This window comes from Periplaneta americana, chromosome 9 (genome assembly GCF_040183065.1).
Source record: "Periplaneta americana isolate PAMFEO1 chromosome 9, P.americana_PAMFEO1_priV1, whole genome shotgun sequence".
NCBI classification, from domain to species: Eukaryota; Metazoa; Arthropoda; class Insecta; order Blattodea; family Blattidae; genus Periplaneta; species Periplaneta americana.
In genome coordinates, this window is record NC_091125.1 from 15,023,078 (window position 1) to 15,050,939 (window position 27,862).

Genomic DNA, 27,862 nt, shown 5'->3' on the forward strand with positions numbered 1-27,862 from the left:
GCTCATAAATTGGTTTCCCTGTAGTTTCCAAAGAAGCAATCGCAGCAACCAAAAATGTAAAATGTGTCCTGATATAAGCTACCTTGATGCGAAGAGTCATCCTTAATAACATCCTTAGCACAGGAAATGCGAGTTGCCTCCATCTTCCAGAGAGCAGATAATGCCTACTACTTCATCACACACATGCACGCACGCACGCACGCACGCGCGCGCGCACACACACACACACACACACACACACACACACACACACACACACACACACACACACACACACAGAGATAGATACTTACTTACAAATAGCTTTTAAGGTTCATTGCCGCCCTCACATAAGCCTGTCATCGGTCCCTATCCTGAGCAAGATTAATCCAGTCCCTACCATCATATCCCACTTCTCTCAAATCCAGTTTAATATTATCCTCCCATCTACATCTCGGCCTCATAAAAGGTCTTATTCACTCTGGCCTCCCATCTAAAACTCTATATGCATTTCTGGATTCGCCCATATGTATTACATGCCCTGCCCATCTCAAAGTCTGGATTTAATATTCCTAATTATGTCAGGTGAAGAATACAATGCATCCAGCTCTGCGTTGCATAACTTTCTCCATTCTCCTGTAACTTCATTCCTCTTAGCCCCAAATATTCCAAGGCTCAGCGGCCTTTGACTTCAGACGGCAGAGAGTTCAAGTGACGAGAAGTGGCAACAATGAAAGATGAGGAATACAGAGATGATGTGAGGAGTGGAAATTCTAGAATGTTATCGCATTGTGATCGAGTATTAATATTATGATAGCGAGAGAGAGTATAGAAACAGGCGAATCAATAAGAGGGGGATGAAGTGTGCATAATTCGATATAAGAGAGGATGCGAGTGCAGATTTCTGCTCTCATGTAACCTAAGCCATGATAACTTCTCGAAAGAAGGTAAAATATGACCAAAGTATCAAACATTACAAATGAAGCGGACGCAGGGATGTGCTGAAGAGAGCTTGCAAGGGCTTGTGTGAGTCCTTTGTTAAATATTTATATTATTTGCGAGCCCTTTGTTAGAATAGCTCGTGAGGAAAAAACTAATAATAGTAACGCATTTTTCTAATTTAACTATCTACTATTCTACATCCTACTAAAGATGGGCATTACAATAGAACCTCGATAATCCGAATTAATTGGAATAGGAGGAAGTTCGGATTATAAAATATATAAAATTACTTCACATGAACTAAAAAAAATCACATTAAAAAAAAAAGGTGGTAGAAATCATTGTCTTTCTTTCTTATTCTTCTGAATACACTTACACATCACTGTGAATAGGGGAGGGAGATTCATTGGACTGCACACTAGATATCTCACAAATGCAGACTCCCTGGTCATGGGATCAGCATGGCACAGGAGCACTGCTGAGACATCACAGGACAATTACAAGACAACGGACAAACACTCAGTCCTGTGGACAGAGGATATATTTCTTCCATTTCCCACATTGGGAATCAGACTTCGGGGAGCACAAGCGCTAACCATATAGTCATGCCACACAGGAATCAATCTATGAAGTTCAATATTCATGCAAACAGTTAAAGCATGCATGACAGTAGGAAGAAAATAAAATATAAACACTACAAACAGCTCTGTACCTTCAGAACAAGAAAGTTTAGCGAAAAAAATCACCAATCTTCTTTTCCAGTATTCTCTCGTTTTCTGTGCTTTCCAGTAGTGTACATACATTTGAATTATGGCTGCAAAAGGGTATCTGTCGGATACAGGGGGGAGAGCCATTAATCCTTCCCATTGAAGGCCTTCAGGAACCAACCTGGACAAATACCCAATATCCCATCCCTACCTTCCCGTGGTGCAGCTGTTAGTAAGCATAATTTTACGAGCTGAACTAAAGGGAGGGGCTACTCATCAATTAGCACTGGTCAGCTTAATGAGTTAATGATTGAATTTGGTATAATTTTCCTCTTTACCCTTTCCTATCCAGTCCTCTGATTGAACTCTTACTTTCTTCGACCCAGACAGCATTAGAGCATTCGAGGCCTAGAGGTTCATTTCACTTTCCTTCCTCCTCTTTCTACTTTTCTGTTCCTAGTGCTGATCTGCTATGGCAATAAAATCGTCCTCCAGTGGCTTAAGGAGGGAAAGCTGGTGATCAACAAGATCTCCCAGCTAGGTCCAATGGACCAGTCGACCAACAGCAGGTGCGGTCCTCCAGACATTCTGGGGGTTGTGTGTGAGTGAAGTAGCCACCAAAACGTTAAAATATGGTGTTCACTTAAATCGGCTACAACTTGCCATTTTCACCTGCACAGAATTGGAATATGTCAGTCCCCTAACTGTTCATTGTGCAACTCAAACCAAGAAATGGATTCGAAACACCTCAAAATCTGTGCTTCAGTGGCTGGCCATGATAATATCTTTGAAAAATATTGGAGTGCAAGAGGTCAAATGACTTTACTGTCAAATGCCTGGCATTAGAAAACAACAATATTTGAATTATTGAGATTCGGATTATCGAGGTTCTATTGTATTTCGAACATGTTTAAACACTATGATAATATTTAATTACATTCTTACTCCTGTAGTTTAATCATAAGACTGAAGAGTAGTCTCAGCTTGTGTATTTCACTGTGGAACTAGATCCTGTTATGGTGGGCGAAGAGCTAGCAACAGGCTAGGAAATAGCCACTGCGCATTGGAGGTGCTTCAGATTGGAAACCCTGTACATGAGAATTTGTACTACTGGCATGACTGACTCTATCATTCAAGTCAGCTGAGATAGGCCAAGTAATGAATCACGACTCATTCTTTTTATATCATGAAATAATATTCAGGCAAATTATCACATTTCATAAAACATTATAATTTGAAAATATCACTGTGTAAGCCACAATAGTACTGAAAGTAATATTTATCTTAAAATAAATTTTTCTTAGTACCTATTGATGCATATTTTGTTTGAACAACATAGCACGACATAAATTTAACTTACAGTTTCATGGTGAAGCTCGTTGGTGGAATGGCAAACATTGCTCACACCAGAACAGTAGCATGATATGCATCCATCAGGATTGTCCACACTCAGGGCAAAGAATCCAGGTTTACAGCGATCACATCTTTCACCTTCTACATTTCTTTTACATATACATCTAGTTTCACAGTCAGCTGTCAGGTTGGTGCCTTGCATATTACAGGGGCATGGTTTACAGTCTGGATAATCATGGAATCCTGGAGCACACATCGTACATTGTGGCCCATCAAATCCTATACGACATTCACATGTTCCTGCTACCTAGAACATAAAATTATACAGTTTATTTTATAGCAATACAGAGTGATTCTTCCATTTTATAAAGATAATATATACAAAATATAATTATGTTCAGACAAATTGCCAATAATTGGTAGGGTAAACATTGGTAATTTCGTGGCAGTGGTTATTTTGTGATACTTTTTCTTTGCTCTTTCCTGAACTAACCAATGGTGTTACGAGATTCAAATTTCAGCCAAGGAATTGCATATGTTGTCCGGTTTCCAGAAACATACAGCTACGCTTTGTATGACTACTGTAGCTGCTTCAGTGAGCTTTTGTGTTTGGAGAGAGCAAGTTAGCATCGACTTCTCAGGCGTATAAATTTTGTGGATGTTTGTAATTACATTATAGGCTTATTACTAAAGGTAAGCATATGATATTTGGTACAATGATTTATTATATCTTAATGAAATTTTAGGAAATGTTTTTGGAATTTTAGATACAGCTGTAGTCGCCATATAGGCTTAGATTTACTGATAGAAATCTTAGCTGTTTGAGGCGAAATTTCGTTGAGCATTAAGCGTTACATTTTATATTATTTTAAAAATTGTATTACAATACGAATTTTAGAAATCTGAAGATAAGATGTGATAACAAAAAGAAAAGGGGGACACAATGCGTTCAGTGTGGCTTCTGTTTGATTTGTTATCATGCTAAGTGCCAATGATAAGTGCTAAATGACTTACTTACAAGAATTGTGACAGAAGATGAAACATGGTTCCACCATTTTGGACTGGAGACAGAGGTAGACAATCATGCAAATTCACCAAAGAAATAGAAATTCAAAAGTGCACCTTCGTCAGGAAAAGTTATGGCTACTGTGTTTTTCGATTCAGAAGGACTCTTGCTTGTGGACATCATGCCACACGGAACCACCATTAATTCTGACGCATATGTGGCAACTTCAAGAAACTTCAAGCTCGACTGAGTCATGTTCGACTACATCGGGAGAAGCAGGATGTTCTGCTATTGCACGACAACGCACAGCCATATGTCAGTCACAAGACCAGATCAGAAAATTCGGATAGACAACACTGAAACATCCACCTTACAGTCCTGAACTGGCACTGTGCGATTACCATCTCTTTGGTAAACTGAAGGATCCCTTCGTGGAACGAGGTTAGAAGATGACTCCCTTGTGCATGCTGCTAAAGAGTGGCTCAGACGTGTTGGTCCAGACTTTTACCGTGCTGGTCTACAGGCCCTCGTTCCTAGGTTACGTAATGCAGTTGAAAGGGATGGGGATATGTGGAAAAGTGATATTTTGTTCCTGAAGTATGTATCTACATTCTGTGAAAATAGCAAAGCTGTAGGTTAAAAATATAATTTTTAAACAAATGTTATGCATTACTTTTGGAGTTACCCTAGTAATATAGGCTATAGTAAAGTCTGTAATAAAAGTGTTCACCCTTTCAGGGCAAAGAAGATCCCTTTTCAATTTGAATTTTTACTTTGATTTCATTCTTATTATGTGTTGATATGTATTTCTATGTTTTCTTGCTATGAATATTACATGGAATTACTATGTTTGAAGTCTTGTAACCAGTGGCGGCTCCTGCGTGTTTCATAAGAGGAGGAAAGATGTTAACAGCACAAAATGACATCTTCTTGAATGAAACATGCTATAAATTAGTCTACCTACATATATGTAAGACCAGGTAGTGTTGGGGTTGGCCTTCCCTTTTTATAGCAATAATCTGTTCTTGTAAAGTGAGTTTCCTAAATTGTCCAAAATATAATATGTTTTCACTTCCATTCACTGTTGAATAATTGCACAAATTAACAATTACAAGGAAATTCACAACTTCGCAACATTTTTCACACGCACACTACAGCATCACACTTGTTGGAAGAGACTAGCTACTATAGGCATCCAGCAAGGAAAACTCAGAGCGCAGAAACCAGCGGGCGTGAGTGTCTCGCGCATATGACGTATGCTTTCGTTTCCAGCAAGTTGTAACGCCTGTTGCAGGGGGGGGGGGGGTAAGAGGGGTATAGCATGCGCGCCGCGAGGAATCAGAGCTGAGTTTTTCTTGTAGGATATCTATAACACGTAACCGGAACCGTTTTACGAAAGTGGGAATGGGAAATAATCTGTTAGGAAAGCGAGAACACTGCACCCACCCAACCACCCACCCAACCACGTAGGTCTGTGTTGCCAAAAGTACATTTTAAAAGTTCAATATCACATGCTTTTGAAGAATGTCATTTCCTGTAAAGTCATATTGCCATTATTGTTCAAAGTTTCCAGTGGCAGAATAATAATGTTTTATGTTAAAAATATTGTAGTTTGGAGTACTTTCAAACAAAACTGACAACTTGGCTGTTGCCCTGTCTAGTAGACAATCAATGGAAGTGAATTTCAGGGGCCAAAAGATCTACGATACTAACGTAGAACTACTTCTTCTTTGTTTTATATAAACACGACTTTAACTTTCAAATATCCTCTAAAGTTTCAAACCATGAATAGTAGCCTATAAAAAGTGCAATGAATAATATTTTATTTATAATATAAAAAATGATATCTGCAGTGCTTCGGAAAAGTGACATAAGTCAGTTTCCACAAACCTTTTTTGATAATTCATTGACAACTTACATGGGTTTATATCGATTTGATTTTTTCTGTATAAATTATTGTAATGGGAGAAATACTTATGTATTTTTTCCAAGCGAACAGATGTTCCATAAGTTGTCAATAAATTATCAAAAAAGATTTGTGGAAACTGACTTATGTCACTTTTCCCAAGCACTATAGATATGGTGTCTTCCATAGTTCTGCGTTAAAAGTGTTTTAATTGTGTCTTCTCCTATGTGTTAGGCCTATAGTCTGGTTCAATGCAACATCGAAAGTTGGCAGCAGTAGCGAGCTTGCTGCACCACCAGTCGGTTTCTGTCTGCTACACTATTTTCCGCCCATGTGCAGAATCAGAGGAGGATCTCTTCCCTATTCGTTCATTTACTTGCTTTAAAACTCTGCTTCTTTCTCTGGCCGCTAGTGCGCTGTTGTCTATGTGTGTTAACTGCAGTAAAGGAGGAAAGGATTGACTTTCCTCCTCACAAACAATCTCGCATCTTTCTCACAGTCTTCTAGCAGCACATGAGCGCGCGTCATTTAAAACTCGATCGACCAAGGTTTTCTTATAGCTGTGAACTTAAAAATTATCGAATCTTCCTCGAATTTCAAGGCATATATTTTATTTGGTATTTACTTTAAAAAGAAGAAAAATGTGAGGAAGACGTTCCTCCCTTCCCTCCTTCCAGGAACCGCCACTGCTTGTAACAATAAATGCGAATTTCATTTGACTTTAATGAATTTTTTCACAATTCTTCTACCTCTCACGAAATTATCAATGTAATATCACGAAATTACCAAGGTTATCACGAAATAACCAACCTTTTAGCTCAAGTTGTAAAAGTGGTTTTTGGCACTTGTTCAAGAACGTGTCCAATCTTTTATGTCTCTAGATTTGTACAGCAAATTATCGTCTTTTAGATGAAAAAATCGGAATAAGGATATATTTACACATTTGCATTGTAAATTAATTTTCATGAAATTATCACGAAATTACCTATGTTTACCTTATGTCAAGAGAATTATGTACTCATAGATACTAATTATTGATTGTTATTTTTGACTGCTAACACAAAAATTTAGCAGCATAAAATCAGCATTAGGAGCATAAGCAATAATAACAGTACTTTATTCCCTACTTTGTTGAAGTGTAATAATGGTTACTTTATTTAGAGTCACTTCAAAATTATAAAAATACTTATTTAAATTAGATCACTCACATGCATTATGGTGTTTAAATTGGTTCCATGCCTGAAACAACACCTATCTTTCTTTAAAAAGGAGTTACTGTAAAGGAAATTTACTTTTCACTTATATTTTTTAAATGGACCAATTGTAACTTAATCTGTTCAATTCTTGTACAGTTGTGGTGTTTACTCCAGCATTAAAAAAATCGCAAAACAACCAATGCACATCATTGTCCTTCTGACAGATGATTCACCTTAAGGAATACCGTCTCCCATGGTTCGTCAGGTTTACATCATACCAAAACTAAATATTAAATTTACAATCATGAGTAGGCCTACCATATTCTTGCATTAAACATAATTATCTAAAATTACATTTCTTTGTACATATTTACACAAACTTACAAAAAATATTAAAAATAAAACTTAGCCTATAAGTTAAACAATATAAACTTTTCTTCAATACAGTTGTACGTAATTTTTTTTTTCATGATATACAGTGTGATTCTTACAGTTGTCACACATTGTTCCTGCCTGACAAACGATAGTGTAAGAGCTGACACTATACCATGCACTTCCACAGAGAAATGTGAACATATAACTGAGTACCAGGAAGCAAATCAAATCACATTAATTAATAGATTAATCACATTAATAGAATTGTAATTTTTCATGCCCTTTTCTTCGTTTTTTTTTTTAATGTAATTATCTATTTTTACATATGTATATTTATTTTTTGAGGATACACTGAGTCCATAAGGGCTACCCTCAATGGGGGCAGTTTGTAATTAATTTATTAATTAGTTACATGCATTCTTTTTAAAAATATAACAAAAATAAAAATTAATAGCTATTGCAGAGGAATAAGTTTACCGAATATATTGTAAATTTTATTAGTAACAACAATGTAATTTATTCGTCACAACAATAATTCCTTTCTACAATTCGCCTTAAACGCTCTCGTCAACAATTGGATTTTCACTCAACACCGTATTCGTTATAGCACTCCACTGACGACACTGACAATTTACTTGGACTATTACGAACAACAATGGACTGTTAATCTTAACTAATATTTACAAAGCACTATTTACAAATCAGAACCATCAGTTCTCAGTTCACAGTTCTTCTAGCTCAGTCACTAGAGTTCACAGTATCTCGAACCACAGACCTTCAGAGACAGTCCACTGTACTCGAACTCAGGTCCCTCCAACTGCGGTCCACTGCACTCGAACTCAGGTCCTCTGATGCTGACAACAGTTGCGGACGCACACTCGAGTCGAACTCCGGTACACAAGACTGGCTTGCTTGCTCTGGCTTAGTCACTGACTGGCTGATTAATCAACTGAAAACTGCTGTCGTTCCTTCGCGACCGTAATTTATAACCACAGCGACGTAGCCTCGAAAGTTCGAATTCGCGAGTCTTCCACTTCGACGGATTTCTCGGCCTCTCTAGGCAAGCAGAAGATGCGCGCGCAAACTCCCTCTCCACTCTCTCACCACGCGCCGTCCCAAAGTGCTCCGCGCGATCTTCTCTCTTGCGGGACGCTGGTCGTGAGTTCGAATCTCACGTCGCTGTCACAATATGTTACAAAGTAAATTGGCTTTTGAGTATTGAGGAACAATATTAAACTGTATGTAAAAAAATATAATTATAAAAATCAGTTACTAATATGACAAAAATATAGCTGAATATTTCGATAGATACCATGTTATTTTTCTACTTATTTAAAATGATTTTTGGTTTACATTTTTTCCAATGCTGAAAACTTAATTTTGTTGTTGTTCTTCTTTAGTCAACTGTCCGAAGACAGGTTGAAACCTCATAAATGAGACCAATAAGGCATCACACATGAGGCATATAAAGCAGGAGATAATGGGGTAGGGCAGCCAGTTCCTTTCTCCCTCCATTGCATACATCACTGACTAGTAAAATATTACACTAATCAGACTTCAGATGTATGCAAACAATTATTCTTCCTCTGATACATACTGTTAAGTGAGATGTACTGTCTGATAACAGATGTACATATTAGCCTGAACCTCAATCAGAGGTCAGAACTTAGTTTAAAATATATAATGTTCATTGAAATAATATATGTAACGTTAATAGTGCGCAGTTTTGAAATAATTTTACATATTACAATGAACTAATATGCACGGCATAGAAATTTACAAGAGAGACAAGAACAATAAGAAAAAGATTGCACTACACGCAGCAGCAATCACATTTTGATGCCACAGCATGGCATGTTGTCTCCAGTTTAATATTAAGCTCACTGTTCCGAGCCTGGCCCCAACAATATCCGTCATTATGCAGCATGGAACAATGACCTTCTATAAAGCGTAATTGGTAGCGTGTTGAAAGATGAGCACTAACAAAACTCAAGTTGTAAGGCCACTAGATAGTAATATATTGGCCCCTAACTCATACTTTATAATTTGTATGCTTTCCGAAGTTTTTATCGACAAATTTTGCTATATGTGACTCAAATAACTCAAGCATATGAATCTAGTACACTGTCATAACAAATTGTTTTTTCTTTTTAATTTAACAAAATATATATTGGTGGAGGTACACCCCTTGTGGCCACTAAGTACCAGCCACCCTTGTTCTTAACTAATTCACAAAATGTACGTCCTGTTGTTGGTCATGACACACTAATTTTGTATAGTTTGATTATCATTCAGGTCACTATGGTAATATACCGAAAGGAAATATGCATGAACTCAACAAATAATCAAGTCCCTTCATTTTTGATCTAAAAAAGTTTTAACCATGACATATTTCGTACTAATGACATCAGTTTCTCTCATCTATTTAAAAATAATTCCCTGTTAGCAATTTAAGACTTGTTTTTTCAAAGGGGCTATGTGCCAGTTCTTCGAATTTTATTTTATTTAATCTAAGGGAGGTGCATCCATATGAGCATATCGTATTAAATATGTTTTGTCATAGTTTAACTGTAAATGACTCATTCATGTGCCGAAAGATAGTGTTGGAGGCATCTCAACATGGATTTAATAGTGTTTTTTGATAATTATCTTAGAAACTTGTTTTCTACACTCAGACCCTGGAAAGATACGTCTTCAATTATTTATAATAAACAAATGTCTTTACCTTGCCTATAGGGTCACCATCTTGGGCACAACGTCCTGTAGCACCAGTATTGTTTTTGCAGTTACATGGACGACAAGGCATTGGATCTAGTAAAGATATTCCAGTTGGTCGGTACCATCCATCTTCACATCGTTCACAATTTATTCCTGTTGTATGCTCCTATTCAACATAAAGAACATATTATTTCATTAATTGCTTTGAAAGTACGTTAATAACAAAAAGATTACTATTATGCATACATTCAATGAAAGAACGCTTAGATTATTTCACATTCAAATTAAAATTAAGGGAATGACAGATTTTAATATGTGCGAGCTTTATTTTATTTCTTCAGCTATTTAATGAGAATCACAGTAAAATATAGTAAAATAATTCCAGATAGGTACAAAGTTACACTGCAAGTTATATTTGATGTAAAATGGCTTAAAAACTAAATTAATTCTTTACTAAAACTTTTAAAATTATTATTCACGTTATACTTTCATAATATCTCAACTGGACGAAATGAAAAAAAAAAAAAAAAAAAAAAAAAAAAAAAAAGTCGCGAGTATCCAATTGCCACCTAAAATATACCGACATGTAAAAACAACAAACATTATAACTCCATATTTATTATAACAAAATGTTATTGCAGTAAATTTCCATAACACTTTCAGTTTGTGGTAAACCAGACACAATAATGGATGGGTCCACACCTGTGGAGTAATTGTCAGCGCGTCTGGCCGCGAAACCAGGTGGCCTGGGTTCGATTCCCGTTCGCTGCAAATTACCTGGTTGAGGTTTTTTCCAGGGTTTTCCCTCAACCCAATATGAGCAAATGCTGGGTAACTTTCGGTGTTGGACCCTGGACTCATTTCACCGGCATTATCACCATCTCATTCAGACGCTACATAACCTAGATGTTGATAAAGCGCCGTAAAATAACCTACTAAAAAAAATTATGGATGGATGGATGGATGGATGGACGGATTGAGTCCACACCTGTGGAGTAATGGTTAACGTTTCTGACCGCGAAACCAGGTGGCCTGGGTTCGAATCCCGGTTGGGGCAAGTTTCCAGTTGATGTTTTTTCTGGAGTTTTCCCTCAACCCAATATGAGCAAATGCTGGGTAACTGTCGGTGCTGACCCCGGACTCATTTCACTGGCACAATCACCTTCATTTCATTCAGATGCTAAATAATCTGAGATGTTGATACAGTGTCGTAAAATAACCCAGTGAAAGAAAATGGACGGACTGACAGATGAAAGGATGGAAGAAAGGGGAAATGGGAGGAGAACAATATTAAAAGGTGAATAAAAATATAACAATAAAGTAAGAATAAAACTATATTATGCAATATAGCAGGATAAGTGCAGTGCTGTGAGCACTACGTTATTTCTTGTTCTAGATGATGATGATGATGATGATGATGATAATAATAATACTATTATTATTATTATTATTATTATTATTATTATTATTATTAACTATGCTTATTGCATTTGTGCATTTGACCCCAGGGAAAAAAAACTTAAATTCAAGCAGATGCAAGTTAATACCGGCATGCATTAGGGTGCACATTAATACGAGAGGACAAATCAATATTAAAGCCTATACCAACTGAAACAGAGTGCCAGTATGCTCAAATTGAGAAAGAAATGCTTGCCTTAACATTTGCCTTTGCTAAGTTTCACAATTACACATTATGGTCACTCTAAAGTAGGCCTAACTGTTTTTACAGAACATTAACCATTGACTTCCATTATCAATAAGGATGGCTGCAAAATACAAAATAATAGACAATGCTGGTTAAAACTGAAACTATTGCCTTGTAAGTTTGAAGTGAAATATCTTCCAGGAAGATATGTGATTATTGCTGATTTGTTGTCTGGAAATACTTTTTTTGGTGGTGTTAAAGATGATGTCACTATTAAAAATATGGTTCATACAGTATGCGTCATATTAACTTTCACTGATAAAAAAATTACTTAAGTTTTAAATCAGGTTTTAAAAAATTATGGAAGAGTTGGCCAACTTGCCCGAACCAATTTTATCACGAGTTTGCTATTATTATAAGTTAAAAAATGGTATAACTTTTAATAACAGACTGAGTCACTTAAATTATAGATTTTTGGTCACAAAAATTACGTAAATATATCTTAACATTATTGCACGAAACTCATTTGGGATTCATAAAGATGAAAGATAAACTTAATGACATCTTTGGTTGGCCAGATATAATTTTAGATGTTCGAAATGTAGTAGTCAGTGCTTCCAAAAAAAGCAAAATTAAAGAGGAACTCTTTCATTGTGTAATCCCTAACATTCCTTTTTACAAAATTGCAAATAATTTATATAGTAGAATAGCTAAAATAAAAAATATTTTCTTGTACTCATAGATTATTATTCAAGATGGCTTGAAATAATAGCGATCAGGGATTAAAGAAATAGATCTGTCATAGATGTCATTAAATCTATTTTTCCAAGATTCAGGATCCCGAAGATTGTCACTGCAGACAATAATTCTAACTCCTATGAGTTCAAAATTTTGCTAATCAATGGAATTTTGATGTAAGATCTATCAGCCCTCATTACCATCAAAGCAATGGTTTACTTGAAAGAGCAATTGGTATTATAAGAAAAACGCTAAGAAAAAGTGAATAGGACAAAAGAGATTTTTATTATTATATGTTAAATTGTTGTAACCCATCTGCATCTAATTTACCTCACTCACCTTCTCAGTTATCCATGATAAAAAAAAATCGCGGAAGACTGTATCAAAGAGACAGCAACAAGTTTTAATTGTGAATATGTCGCTGGTAGAATTGCTATTAAGGTAAACATAAGCAGTGACAACGCCTTTTAATGCTCATATCAGGCACAACAGATGCAGAAACACTGCATTCACTCGTGCCATGCACATCTTGTCCATTCTGAAGCTTAATTTTAAGATGTGCCTTATACTCTCTCTACAATGTTGAGCATTGCTCCAGTCGATTCGTCTCAATGTCCTATACCATCCCAATGCCCTTCCATCAATTTCGTCTTGACTTTTTGGGCGACAATCTTCGACATTTTGAAGTTCTATTGCCAAATTTCACCTTACATGCGCACCATTCACTTGTTTTAAATGTCACTGTACAGCAGTCTAGTATTATGCTTTAAAGAACTCTTCATTCTCTTTCAAATGACACCTCGATCATCAAAATACGTCCATTCAGTCTGAAGTTACAGTCAATACTAAAAGGAAACAGTGCTACAATCAGTGCCATTTTGTTTTCCCTCGCTGCGCTGTGATGACGTCATCAGTGGATGTGATTGCTATGTTATCTCGTGCATAATTAATTATGTCCTCTACACAATGGTATATGTCACTTAGCTCTAGGTATATAGTTTTTGACATACAAGCATTGATCATGTCATGTCGAAAAGTGTCACATATCATTTTCATACTGCCATTCACCTCGGACCGAAAGAATAGACATATTCACGTCAAAATATTAGATCAAAGATCCACAAGATCTGGATGTCCAATAAGACAGGCACAATGGCTTAAAGATTTTGTATGTTATCATAAAGAGGGAGATATTTAGTAGGCTAACAAGGGAAGTACCACACCCTGCATGCCGAAACTTGCCTCGAAACTTCAGAGACATAATCGATGTGCTACGAGAATATATGCAAAATATTAGCTGCCTGTTTTCACTGCAAGGTCCCGAAATCGAAGCTGGAATCCTTCTGTGGTCAGATGATAACGCAATGCAGTTGGACATTCCTGTCTCACTGGCGAGCGGAGTGGAGTGCGCATGTGAAATGGAGTAAACCCTCTCACATTCGATGGTGTCAATGAAGCATAAATAAGAGACAGAAATGACTCGTATTGATCGAATGTTGAAAACGCAATTCTTTTCGGCACCATGCACAATGAAAAATCACTTCATTGTGACACAGTTCTTCACATTGTTTTTTCATCATTTCAAGACAATATTTGACGGGTACTACAAATTCAGGAGGTCGTTCTGTGGTGTATCTGCTTGCAAACCAAGAATACCTTATATCCCGGAATCGTGGAGATGAACATTGAAAATGGATAAAGGATTGCAATTTAAGTATGGTGTCCCTATGAAAAACTTCGGCGTGAATATCTTCGCGCGTCGCTATTTTTTTCTGATAAGCAGCGGTAAAAGGCTTTCTACTGCCAGAAGAAGAACTTCTCAAGCGGTTGGGTTTTTCCCATAGTACCAAGAGGAATCTGGAGCAATTTGATGGTCTTCTAGCATGTTCAAAACGAGCAAATAGTTTCTCATACATAAGTTTTTTATGTTCTATGGCAGGGGTCGTCAGCACAGAGCACGCTGGGGCTTGTCTCTCTTACCCACGGAAAACGCAGTGCACTAGGGTGCACTCCGTAGCTGCTAGCAGGTATGCTCTCTATCTCTCCCTGTTGCACGACAGTGCACGGGGGACAGCACCGCGTACCCATTGCACATTTCAGCAAGTGCTGACGACCACTGTTCTATGGGATGTGTCGTTATATTTTTCACCTGTTTCTTCCATAAATATAGTTGTCGCTCTGATGTAACGTGACAGAAGTTCCTGCGAACATATGATATTGAATGACGCTTTTTATCACATTCATTCAGCCAGAATTTCACAGCTTTCCTCTTATAGTCTATGCTGATGTTATGCCCCGCTAATTTAAGGGATAAATTACGGTGGTCAAACATAGCAACTGTCATGAATTCCATAGCAAGTTTTACGGACACACCATGTATATGCTAGTCCTTGACGAACTGTATGCGTTTGCAAATAAGACGCGAACATATGGACTCGCATTGTCGAGCAGAATGCGAAGTCAGCTTTCTTCACCTTTATCTCCCAAGCGCTAGGACGCGTGCGTGATTAGATTGTTCGATAGCGCTCTCTTGCTTTGAGACCCATATTAGAACCTGCTGATCGCAGGAAATCCCATGATTTTTCTGTGTGTTAAATTAACGCAAATCCAGCGTTTGCATGGAGAGCAAGACTGGCGTATGCGAGGTACATCTCAGTAGCACTCACGTTTTTTTTCTCGCGGTCCGGATAGCGTCATGACGCGACCGACATTATAAAAATCACGATCTCCTCCGACGCGCAGACAGAGTCAGTTCAGACGAGCCTAGCTGCTGTAGGAGAAGAGAGCGGTAGAAGCCGACAAAGAGAAGCTGAAGTCATGGCAACCACGGCTGCCCCCGTCACCACATTCGTTTTATGTAACTCAAAATAATTCTATCATATACCAATTGCTACTAATGTCGAGAGAGATATACTAAATGTTACTAGTGTCAGAGTAATATACCACATAGAATATAATAAGGAAATATCAGTGCTTGAAATTCAGTGAACTGTGTATACTTCGAAGCTCTATTTTGATCGCATTTATTTAAGACATAATGGATTTTTCCGAGGTTTTTGAATGGTACTACCTCACGAGATATTTTGATGGTTAATATTATTATCAGTATTCGGGAATCCAAGCCGAATGGCACCTGAGTCAACAGACGCCTTTGTAGGTAAATTCTTTAAATGATTTTGCATTGTTTTACGAAGTTTGTTCGACTAATTGCACCTTACATAACCAAGCTAAGGCACTGAAGTTTCCATATTATTTCATTGTTTAATCAACTGCATTCAGACACAACCAATGATTTATTTTACCATTTTGTTTTCATTTAAACTCATGTAACTGAGTTGGTATACCAAGTAGGTATATCCTAGATTCTCTTTTATTGCTTAAGTAAAGTAAAGTAAAGTAAAGTGAAATAACACGAAATATATATAACTTACTATATCAGTTGAACAGTTTGCAACTATTCATAACCCAGCTAAATAGCTAAATGTATAACTCATGTATATAAGAAAGTTTTACAATATATTATAGTATAACCAGTGAAGTGACTTATTTGATTTGATTAAGCTGATATTCTTCGAGCCTGATCCAACCTATGATCCTGTTCTTGAATACACAGTACCTAGTTAAGATAATAGCGCAACCATTACCATCCTGAAATATCCTGACGTAAACTAAAATAAACTGGTGTCAGAAATACCTTGACAAAAGTAATGATCGGTAGGGCAGAACCACAACATAATAATTTGGTGTCAAAATTTAATCATAACATAACCGTGATGGATAGCATCGGCCACAACAAAGAGGCACAACACTGACACCTACATTTACATTTTTTTTTTTTTTTTTTTTTTTTTTTTTACAGGGCTTGCGACATAGCTTGAACTGGACGATTTGCAGGGGGCTGACTGTTCATATCACTGACTTCTGGGGATTCACTGTCTGACTTGAATATCGAACTCGGGCCTGCAATGTTACCTGTGGTAGGAACAAGCATCTTGCGACTGGTATTACTATCACTTGAATCATAATCACTTCCTTCACATACATCGAGAGTTGTCTCCTCATACCGGTCCACTCCTCTACAACTATTTTCAATCAGTGCAATAATGAACTGGATCATTTCCTTTTCTTTCGCGTTTATGTTTCCCGAAGACGAAACAATATTCTTACAGAAATAACTCGTGGCGAACTCAAGTACATTAATCGAATTTACGTCTTGCTCCATGGAACGAATTGCAACAGTACTCCTTTCTTACACAACCCTCAACATCATACTGGATTCATTCAACATTAACCCTGCAGCCGTCCGTTTGTATTACTGACCTTGACTCATGTGCTTCTATTCGCTGTTGGTTGCCACCGCTCCACTGGCTTCCACACAGGAAGGGCTGTCCATTCCAACCTGTAGCAACTAGTATCCACTTCCCTATTGCTTATATGCATAATTCCGGGGTTTATTTCGGGGCCTTGCAGTTAAAATAGGCAGCTAATATTTTGCACGTGGTCTTCTCGTAGCACATCGGTTATGTCACCAAAGTTTCGAGGCAAGTTTCGGCATGCAGGTTGTGGTACTTCCCTTGTAAGTACCAGTAGGTCATGATTAGTAGGGCTAGGATTCTTAGGTAAATAAATATTTTATTTGCACAGTAATAGAAACTCGTAATTGTGTCTTAAGTTTTGGACAAAGTCACCTGGCCTATATTTTGAATTTTTTATGTAAATATATATTTTCAAATATTCACTTAAAAATTACGTTTTCATCAAATAATTTTCGATGAAAGCCCCATTTCAGATTAATCAGCATCCGAATGTTCAGTGCATTTGCTTAGACGTGACAGCTAGCAACTGTTCCTCGGAATTGCCTATCTGTGGACCTGTGGAACTGCAGTCTGCTCTCTTACCACAATCGATAAGAGCTATCACCATTAAAAAATTGTACACTGATGTGTCATTTAGAAGTGCCTTGTAAGTTATCATAATGCTGATTCAGGAAGCAATTATAATTTCATAAACATCAGCTATCAGCTGCCTCTGTTTTTTTTTCCAGTCATAAACATGTCTCCAGGGAGTGCATGTTGTTTCCCAATGGCCAGGGTGCTATTTCTCCCAATACAAACCAGTGTTCCGTGATCATTGTCAGCCATTTGTGACGGACAACTTGAGGATGAATCTCATTGTGTACTATAATTCTTCAGCAGTTGGCGAGACAGCATAATTTATACTGGTGAGTACTGCATATTGTTTATATTCACATAAAATAATTGAAACATAACTAATATTTTTTTTATCACATATCTTCCCAATTTTTAACACAAAAAATAAATGACCACTTCTGTGGTGTAGGGGTCAGCATGCTGGTCTGTTACGCAGAAGGCCTGGGTTCGATTCACGGTCGGATTGAATTTCCTGGTTAAGGTTTTTCAGGGTTTTCCCTCAATCGTAAGGCAAATGCCAGAAATTTGGGCCACAACACCACCAAAATCATATTCATAACAAATCAGTAATACATATAGGCCTACAGTCGCCACCTAGTTCACAACAATAGAACCAGTCTCGACAATAGTACATAGGCCTTTGGATTTCACCCAAAAGATTTCACGCGATATGACCAAAATAAGTTAAAGTGAGTATAAATAACAGCGAGAGAGAGAAAAAAAAAATCTTTTGTCGATTTTTAGCACCGAAAAATCCGAGCCCTATTGATTAATCTCAGATTAAACATTGTTATATTTGTTTATATGGTCACTATGTAAATTGATTATTGTTTTTAAAATAAATTAGAAGATTAATCAAACAAAACTGGCCTAATAAATGTATTTCGAAAATCACGTTACGGTACTAACAAGTGGAAATTATTTAAGAAATCATAAAAGGAAATTTAAAAGCAATATCTTTCCAGCATAAAAAAAAAAAACCAACGGAGTATATGAAGTGAAGTATGTTACAAATTACAAACCATTTTCTTAGTACACCTGTGGTAGGTGATTGGGCAGGTTGTAGTGTGGCATATGGTTTATGCCACTATTCCATGTCCTTTTCCACACCCTTTATTGCTTGCGCAAGAAACGATTACCGAAAACCAATGGTGGCATTCCTGCCTGTTTTGACGTGTGTATGTAGGCACGCTGAGGGGGGAGAGGTGAGAGCCGATGGAAGTACTGTCTCTTCCAAGAAGATGAACAAATGAGGACATCGTTGTGGAAATAAAGAATGTAGCAAGAGAAAAATTCGAAGCTACTTAAACGCGCAACATATGTTTGTGAATGAAATAATAATACCGTGCGATACAAGACACGCATTCACATGCAATGGAACAAACTAAAGTCATAATGTAACTATCACAATGCAAGACTGATTCTATTGATGTCATTTCTCTTCCGACTGTACTCTTGAATATCATTCAAGTTATCTTTCCTCTCGCCTGCTCTTTCTTATCGCAGTGTTTGATTCGCATTCCTTCCTTCGGTAATCCGTGCTTGCAAGACCTATACCTTTCTCTTATTTAGTTATATTTATTTAAAAAAACACACACACGCACGCACGCACACACACACACACACACACACACGGGATTTAATTGAATAATCTAGTCGATTAATCGATCAATTTGTGTTGTAACATTAATCGATCAAAAATATTTAGTCAAATAATCAAATAAATTAAAATTAATCGGTTGTAGTTGATATTAATTATTATTTTGTTAATACAAACTGACACTAAAAATTCCGACAATATTCTTCCCTCGAAAATTACTTACTTAAAAGCACAATAGTATTGTTATTTTCTCACTGCAAAGCAGGTAGCATAGGGAAAATCTTTGCACAAACACTTCAGAAAGAGATGGAGATATGAGGACAGTGATCTATTCTACCTCTATTGAAAGTTGAAACACAATGCGAAACCCTTAATAAGTTTTATGGTTTTCCAAGAAAACTTTCACCTTGTTGTCAGCTCCTAGCATATGAAACACACACTTTCCTGGGATTCGTCCCCCTTATCTCTTATAATGGTGCACAGTTTGAGTGCAAAAGGGAGGGAAGGAATATTTTAAAATCCACTGATTAACCAATAACAGGCGCCATGCAACAGACTTCAACAATGTAAAGTAAATTAGTTTGCTGCCAACTTTTGCGGCTTCGTGAATTGTGATATCGACAGACGGCAGTACAAGATAGCGTCAACTATGGGGAAAATTATTCATTATTTGATACACTCTTTTAACACTTATAATCACTGAACAACTTTATGATATCTTTACTGTGTTAACAGTCTTTAGACACTGAAATAGTATTATAGATCTTGTCAAATACAAATTAAAAGGTTACGTCCATAGACCCAAAAAATTTTGCACTCCCTCTCACCGCCAACTAATGTATGCACATCTTAGACATTTAACTGTCAAATTGTAAAAAAAAAAATGGCATTTAACAACAATTATTTAGCATATGATAGTATCTAAAGAAGGCATCTAAGAAGTAGGAAAATACCGTAAGTGAAACAAATTGAAGTAAGAGTGACTAACCACTATCATTGCTACTTTTTTTTTTTTGTGCATGTGAGAATTTATTTTCAGCTCGATTTTCTTCTTTTCTCAAAATTTTGCCACCCCTACAAATTTGCCACTCTAGGCTAATGTCTCGTGACCAGAATATTGTATGAAATGGAAATATAAAAATTGGAGATTTATCCTTCGAAGAGGTGGAAAAATTCAAATATCTTGGAGCAACAGTAACAAATATGCATGTTATTATTCGGTTGCGAAGCTCTTATCATCCAGTCTGCTGTCCAAAAATCTGAAAGTTAGAATTTATAAAACAGTTATATTACCGGTTCTTCTGTATGGTTGTGAAACTTGGACTCTCACTCTGAGAGAGGAACATAGGTTAAGGGTGTTTGAAAATAAGGTGCTTAGGAAAATATTTGGGGCTGAGCGGGATGAAGTTACAGGAGAATGGAGAAAGTTACACAACACAGAACTGCGTGCATTGTATTCTTCACCTGACATAATTAAGAACATTAAATCCAGACGTTTGAGATGGGCAGGGCATGTAGCACATATGGGCGAATCCAGAAATGCATTTAGAGTGTTAATTGGGAGACCGGAGGGAAAAAGATCTTTAGGGAGGCCGAGACGTAGATGGGAGGATAATATTAAAATGGATTTGAGGGAGGTGGGGTATGATGATAGAGACTGGATTAATCTTGCACAGGATAGGGACCGCTGCCGGGCTTATGTGAGGGCGGAAATGAACCTTCGGGTTCCTTAAAAGCCATTTGTAAGTAAGTAAGGCTAAGGCATATGTGACCCATGCACAAATATAGACCTGGCGGTTAGTATTTGTTACATATGGCATTGGTTTTTTACGCAGATTATAAGTGTTAAAATATACTTTTAACTAGATCTAACAACAATTTTTTTTTTTCCAATTGGTACGTTGATTTCCCTAGACATCAGCTAATTTTGTTCTCTAGCATAATATAATTAATTTGCCAAACAAATTTTCAAGTTATGTTGTTTATGCTACAAGCCTTTATAGAACAGGAGGGGTAACATTAGTAGCAAAAGAACTAGCTAGATATAGAATAGACTTTGAGGAAGCACAGGAGGTTAGATTAGATGGGAATGGCATATCACAAAAAATAGAAGTAGCACTTATGGGCGAATCCAGAAATGCATATACCGGTAGTGTGTTGATTGGGAGGCTGGAGGAAAATATACCTTTGGAGAGGCCGAGATATAAAATGGATTTGGGATAGGTGGGATATGATGGTAGGAACTGGATTAATCTTTTAATTTACAATTCATGTTTTGATTTTCTTGCTTATGATACAGATGACGAATGAGAGTGACAATGAACCTCCGGGTTCTCTAAAGCCATTTGTAAGGAAGTTGTTTATGCCATTTCATCTGGCATTCTGCCTTACATTTTTCTTTCATTGTTTTAATTTGTAAGTTATTTCTTGTCCTGAGACTTCATTGTTGCCATTAACGATCTGATCTTTTATAAAAGAGAGTGAAAATCTGTTTACATTATTAATTCCGGAAGTCACGTTGTATAGAGAAATAGGAATTATATGACAATATTCACTGCAAAAATTAAAAGAAAAATAAACATTTAATTAAGCTTTTATCGAACCTTTGTGCTCAGCATTGTCTGAGATTAAAAAATACGGAAGTTTAACTGGATACATCTCTACACATAGCTAACTCATTTACTGTGCAGTGGAGTTTCTGATATTCGTAGAAAGTCAGATGAAAATATGAGTTGTCAATAAAATGGTAGGGAATTTAAGTACTTCATAGCACAGAGTCCAAAAGGATCTTCTGTAGCAAATACTACTTACTGTGCAATTTACGCAGACCCCTCCTCCGTGATATTCTCCATAAACATTTCGACTCAAATGGGCATCTGCTACCACAGCATCATAAACACAACTGGTAGCGTGGCCGTAACACTGACACGGTTCACACTGGGCACCATCAGAGGGAGTACCTGGTCGCCATGGAAGCTGATTGTAGAGTGGACAACAGCGATCACAGTTTAGTCCACATGTATTGTGCTGGCATTCACAGCGAGGTCTCTGTACACAAAACAATATTTCTCAATTTATTTACACTACAGATATATAGACTTTCAAAATATCATCATTAGGAAAACTATCTTCCCATAATTAATATTTAGATTTCTTCGCAACTTTCTTCGTCATTTACTTACAATATTATAATGCTGTTATGTTACTTCTACTAACTGTAAGTGCATGTAGGATACAAGAAATCTTAATATTAATACTTCGTTTAAATAATTTTGTTTTATAACCTAGGCCTGAACCACAATGTATTTAACCACCAGGGTTGAAACACGTGTATGTTGCATAATTACAGAATACAGTCTATTAAAATTCTTATTTCTGGATAAAAAGATGCCTTGCTAGTTTATATTACTAATTATACCATTAATTAAACTCAATAAAAATGACTTCTCGAGATGATTGTACCTATATCCAGAACGTTTTTAGATCATAATACTATGAGTGAGTTATATATTTTTAAATATCGTACATGGTAAAAATTAATTACCGGTACCGGTACTTCTGATTGAGAAAGAATTAAAAAACAAAACTACCGTGTGGTAACAGATATGCGAATGACCCAAAATTGCATACAAGTTAATTTCAACCTGTTCAAAGTTTTCGAAATACGAAAACCTCGATATAAGGCTCTTGAAATACATTAGTAACTTACTATTTATTATGGTATCTTTTAAGATCGGAATCAGAGATTGTAGCAGGTCACTAAGATAGTAGGTAAGTTAATCCTTTTTCAGCACCACTTCAGATCCAAATGGTGATTTGATAAAAGTATGCTTGTGAAAATGCAGAATACAATCGGGATATTCTTCTACTTACAACGGGTATCTGATTCAATGACGATTTTTATGGAAGTGATACTCGTACTGATATAATGCTGTTCAGACTGGATTTATTTTTAAATATTATTTTCACTTACGGTACATTTCCGACTTTTCTGAACTGAAATAGTGCAAGCAGTTAGATTAAGATTTTGTTACTGTAAATAATAATGAAATGTCAGAACATGTAAAATCACATACCTAATATTTCCTCATTGTTAAATATTTTGGTTCTGCGAAACCACCTAAAGTAGTGCTGAGGTACTTCCCTTCATATTCCGCTTATTCACCTTCCATAAATACGAATCTGTGACAGGTTAGGTTTGGTTAGTTTAGGCTTTTGTTATGCTGGATCAACTGCATTTTCACAAAAAAATCACTTATAAAGTCAACGATTTTCACTTCCAAAATCACAGAAACTACCTCAGCTCTAGTTTCACTGTGCAACCTAAAACTCTTGTCAAAGATGTTATATCCTGTCTCTTTCACCATACTCATAGATGCATTGACTCCCAAGGCTTGTAGAATAAGGAAGTTATCTCATAAGGGAAGAGTTTCGGCTCGAACAGGAATTTCGTATCCAAAATTCGTTTACAGGCCCATCTTTACATTTCTGTAAAGCTCCCAAAAGCATTCGTTTGTGTAATGTGTGGTTTGTCTGTTAGAGCACTGTACAAGTTGAAGGGTGGGGAGAGCACTGCACAAGTTTAGGGGATAGGACACCTTACCCGTAAGCCTAGCCTTGTTTAGTCTAGAAACTAGTGCGAGTGATAAAATGTCTAAAGCCCATTTAAGAACATTTTTCTCCAACGTTCTGTCTGAAAATATTGCAGCTAATCAAAAGTGTACATTGTTGTGTGAGTCATCGAATGCGCACAAGGACGCAACATTAATAAATTAATCATTCCAAGGCTAGGACATGGAATGTATGATCATTCCAGCTAAAAAACTAAATATATTCAGCCTCTGAATATCTATTTCCTTAGACAATACAAAATATATGCTTGGAGGATAACAGATTACGTAAGGACTCTTGCTGAGAATCCAGAACTTAACTTGGGAAATCGAGTGTTTATAATGAAAATGCACTCTGTTATTCATAACCAGTTGTCTGCTCCAGTGTACCACCCTATGCTTCAGTATTCCTGGCAGTCAGCTGGTTACGTGAATTATGAACAAGTCTCAGACTTCAAAAATGTAATTCAGGTGACATTTGATTTTTCAGCACTGGAGTGTGGTTCAGAAGATTGTTCAGGTGTTGCTTCTGTGTGTTGTGCTTATTGCTCTGCTCCATGCTGTTTCATGCATTTTGTAGAGAATCCTTATGTATGCTACATTTTTAAAAGAAGTGTATTGACCAATACCAACCAAACGGAGAGTTACACAAATGAATGCTTTTACAGTCTTCATCACCATTGTGAAGCAAGCGTCTACAAATTTTTAACCAAAAATTTCTGTTCGAGCCGAAACCCTTCCTTTGTCAGTCAGCTATACATTAGGACGAGGAAAAAGTGTGGGTGAGTGGGGTAATGTGATGTCATTTATAGACTTGGTTTCCCTGACAGGAGTATGTATGTGTATGCTGCTGATTTCAAATGTTATCTTTTCTCAGCCTAAACTAATATCCTAATATTGCGCAAGTGAGTCTAGCAATGACAGGTACACATTGTGCCATAGCTGTCTGCAATAACAGCAGAGAAAAGGCTAAAAATGAAGGGAAATAAATCATTTTCTTAGTTTTCCGAAAGATAACATTATATGCCAGAATAGACTCAAAAGTTTCGCAGAAATGGAAAGTGGAATCCATGAAGTTGTCACGTGTTCTCCGAACATTATACTGATGAAGATTATGATAGGAATTTACAAGCAGAACCCTTGAATTTACTTCCGAAGAATTATGGAATTCAGTGCATTTGAATTGCAATGTAATCATATGAATGAGTTATGCATTGCATATTTGAGTTAATTATTCTGTCTTGGTCTTCTGATATGGGATCTCCTACACCTAAAACCAACAGAACATTCTAGCAGCGTGATTCTGAAGAGGATGAATTAAACTACCTGGCAGGATGGGTTACCAGCAACTATTCAGTATCCATCCAGAACTGGAATACTACATTGTGGAAGTGTGTTGTGTCAGTGAAGTGTGTAGTGTTAGTGAAGTCTATTGTGTAAGTGAAGTGTGTTGGTGTCAGTGAAGTGGCTGTGCAAAGTATTCGAACAGTAAAATGGTTAGAAGTGTTAGTGAAATCAGGTAGAATCAGTGCAGTGAGTGAGTTGACAGCGAAATAAGTGTAGTGCTGAAAGGTACTTGTGCAGATATGAACCTGTCAGACTCGTGGGTCTTAGTTCGAGCTTAGGGTTAAGATGCAAATTAGGTTTACTTTAAATGTTATTTTAAGTGACCATGCTTCATTATAATTTAGGATGCTCCTTATTATTATTATTATTTTATTATTATTATTATTATTATTATTATTATTATTATTATTATTATTATTAATTATTGTTTTTTATTAGTTGTGTTTATTATTAATTGTCGTTATTGAGTGTAATTAGTTAACACTGCCACCGGGTATATACCCATTTGCAGTGTGAATAAATACATACACATACATATGCCTGTCAAAAAGATTGGAGAATTCGTATTGTATTGTTTTCTGAAGTCAATTTCACATTGCATCTTTTGGTTGTTTGACAGAACCTTCAGATAACTGGACTTTGGATGCTAAGCTATTGAATAAAATATTCATCAGTTCCTTAAGAAAAGGAAAAAATGTAAATAAGTTAGTAAAAATTGCTGTACAAAAATATTCGCACATTCCAACTGAAGATGTGCAAGTTTTTATTTTACAAGGAACATATATATCAGACTCAAATATTTAAAAATGAAAAGCAAAGCCACCAGTGTATCTCAGGCAAAAGCACGTTTGTCTGCTGTTCCTGAGTTGCACTCGGGCGTGGGTTCGATTCCTGCTTGTACTGCTTATCTGGTTGGGTTTTTTCCGAGGTTTTCCTGACCGTAAGGCAAATGTTAGGTAATCTATAGCGAATCTTCAGCCTCATCTCCCCAATACCATCTCACTATCACCAATTTCATGCTAAGTAAGGTAGTAGTTGATACAGAGTCATTAAATAACCAAGTAAAATAAAAGCAAACAAGAACAACTTGAAGAAACACAAGTTGGAAAAAGGAAAAGTGATGAAGAATGTAAAGTTGCCAAAAAAAAAAAAAAAAAAAAAAATTTGTCACTTGAATATTCATTGTTATCAGTTTTTTTTTTTTTTTTTCAGAATGACATTACTAAAAACCAGTTGTTTGTGACTTACATGTAAATGAATATCTCTCACAACATTGAAAATAATTTTTTTGTGTTGTGTAGAACTGTAAAATTGTATTATTAATAAATTGTGGTTAGCAGTCAATAATTGCGCGCGAAATATAAATGAAAGTCTGCAGTACTTCTACATTCCTGAACTGTAAATTATTTGTTGTTCATTAAAAATTCATTTTCCCATTATAGTTACGACACTATTATTAATTTTATCACAGTTGAATTTACGTGAACGCTCCTGAAAAGTAGGTAAATGTATTGAAGGTATTTAATTGTAAATTATTCTTTGTTTTGTAAAGTAATTGTAATTGATTATGTAATATGTACAATCCATTACACTTCTGAATTGTAAATTGTTTTGTGTTCTGTAGAATGGTATTATTAATTATTATGGTTAGGCTTAAATATTTTGTCTAAAAGGTAAGTAAATGCATTTCTTCCATTGTGGGTTATAGTCTATAGCAGCCCTGTGCATAAAGGGGAAAGGAAAGGGAAAGGAGATACCACTGCCCATGTCCTTTTCACTTACTCTGCTTTAGAAACAAACACACAGTCAAGCAGTGTGCATCAGTAGTGGATTTAGGTGACCAGCGAAAGCCGAAAGCTATAATGCCTGCCTTTTACAATCTGTCACTCAGCAATGCTTCCTTTCTGTGTATTTGTACCTGTCCGAAACATAACTGCTCTGCTGGGGAAGATGGAGTGGAGAGTTAAAGGGTAGTCTGCAGTGATTCAATCCAGTTAATAACGCTCAGGCCTGGTCTATAGTGAATTAATCCAATGCTATTTAATAATAATAATAATAATAATAATAATAATAATAATGATGAGAAACTTTAGATCATTTCCCACTGACATCCGCCATATTGCCTTTTCTTGCATTATCAACAGATTCATTGGCATAGTGGTCCAATAAACAGGTACAATAAAACAAAATATATTTGTATATGGTTCCGTCTAATTATTTGTCTTTAATAAATAAATAAGTCAACACATGACCTAATTACAGAAACTCATAATAGAACCCTGGTGAGGGATAAGGACGAACGTTTTTGCCATGAATGGCATCATCGAGTCCTCTGTTAAGCAGTAAACACTAAATGAACATCTTACCATATCTGGTTTTCATGGAAATTCTTACACATATACATGCAGGTACTGCACACTGAAACATTGACATAATATAAACTACTAAAAATATTCACACTACGAGTAACATGTATTATACAATTGACTTCTTAAAATTATAACTAATCTATGTAGTGAGATATGACACAGTCGCTGGAATTTAACACGAGGTTGGTGACTGGTAGTGACTAGCGGACTGTGTGCCTTGTTAATGTGTCAAGCAGTCTTTGCACTGTGTCGAAAAATTGCCTTGGTAAAAACACAAGATGTTACAAAGTATGTGCAGAAAGCCTTCATTGCCGTGCAGGCAACTGTGATTGCTTTGAACGCGGCTTGTACTACTCAATTGCGGATATATGTACATCTTCAGCCGTCTTACATGTCGTACCAAATAACTTACAAGACATTATGAACGTTTCATGCTAGAC

At 36.4% G+C, this 27,862-nt stretch overlaps 1 protein-coding gene across 7 annotated transcripts in view; it reads right to left on the reverse strand.

Moving 5' to 3' along the window:
• The window catches only part of wb (wing blister), a 1,096,738-nt gene that overhangs the window by 797,970 nt on the left and 270,906 nt on the right, over positions 1 to 27,862 (reverse strand). For 6 of the 7 annotated variants that reach the window (XR_011333780.1, XM_069834429.1, XM_069834431.1 and 3 more), the window contains 3 exons: positions 21,908 to 22,144; positions 10,190 to 10,348; positions 2,989 to 3,288 (listed from right to left, as the gene is read on the reverse strand). Coding sequence is in view for 6 of the 7 variants with exons in the window: in XM_069834429.1 (XP_069690530.1) it covers positions 2,989 to 3,288; positions 10,190 to 10,348; positions 21,908 to 22,144 (696 nt within the window). In the remaining variant the exon portion in view is untranslated. Of the gene's footprint in view, positions 1 to 2,988; positions 3,289 to 10,189; positions 10,349 to 21,907; positions 22,145 to 27,862 lie in introns of those variants that run through there. The other variant, XM_069834434.1, reaches the window with a different exon arrangement.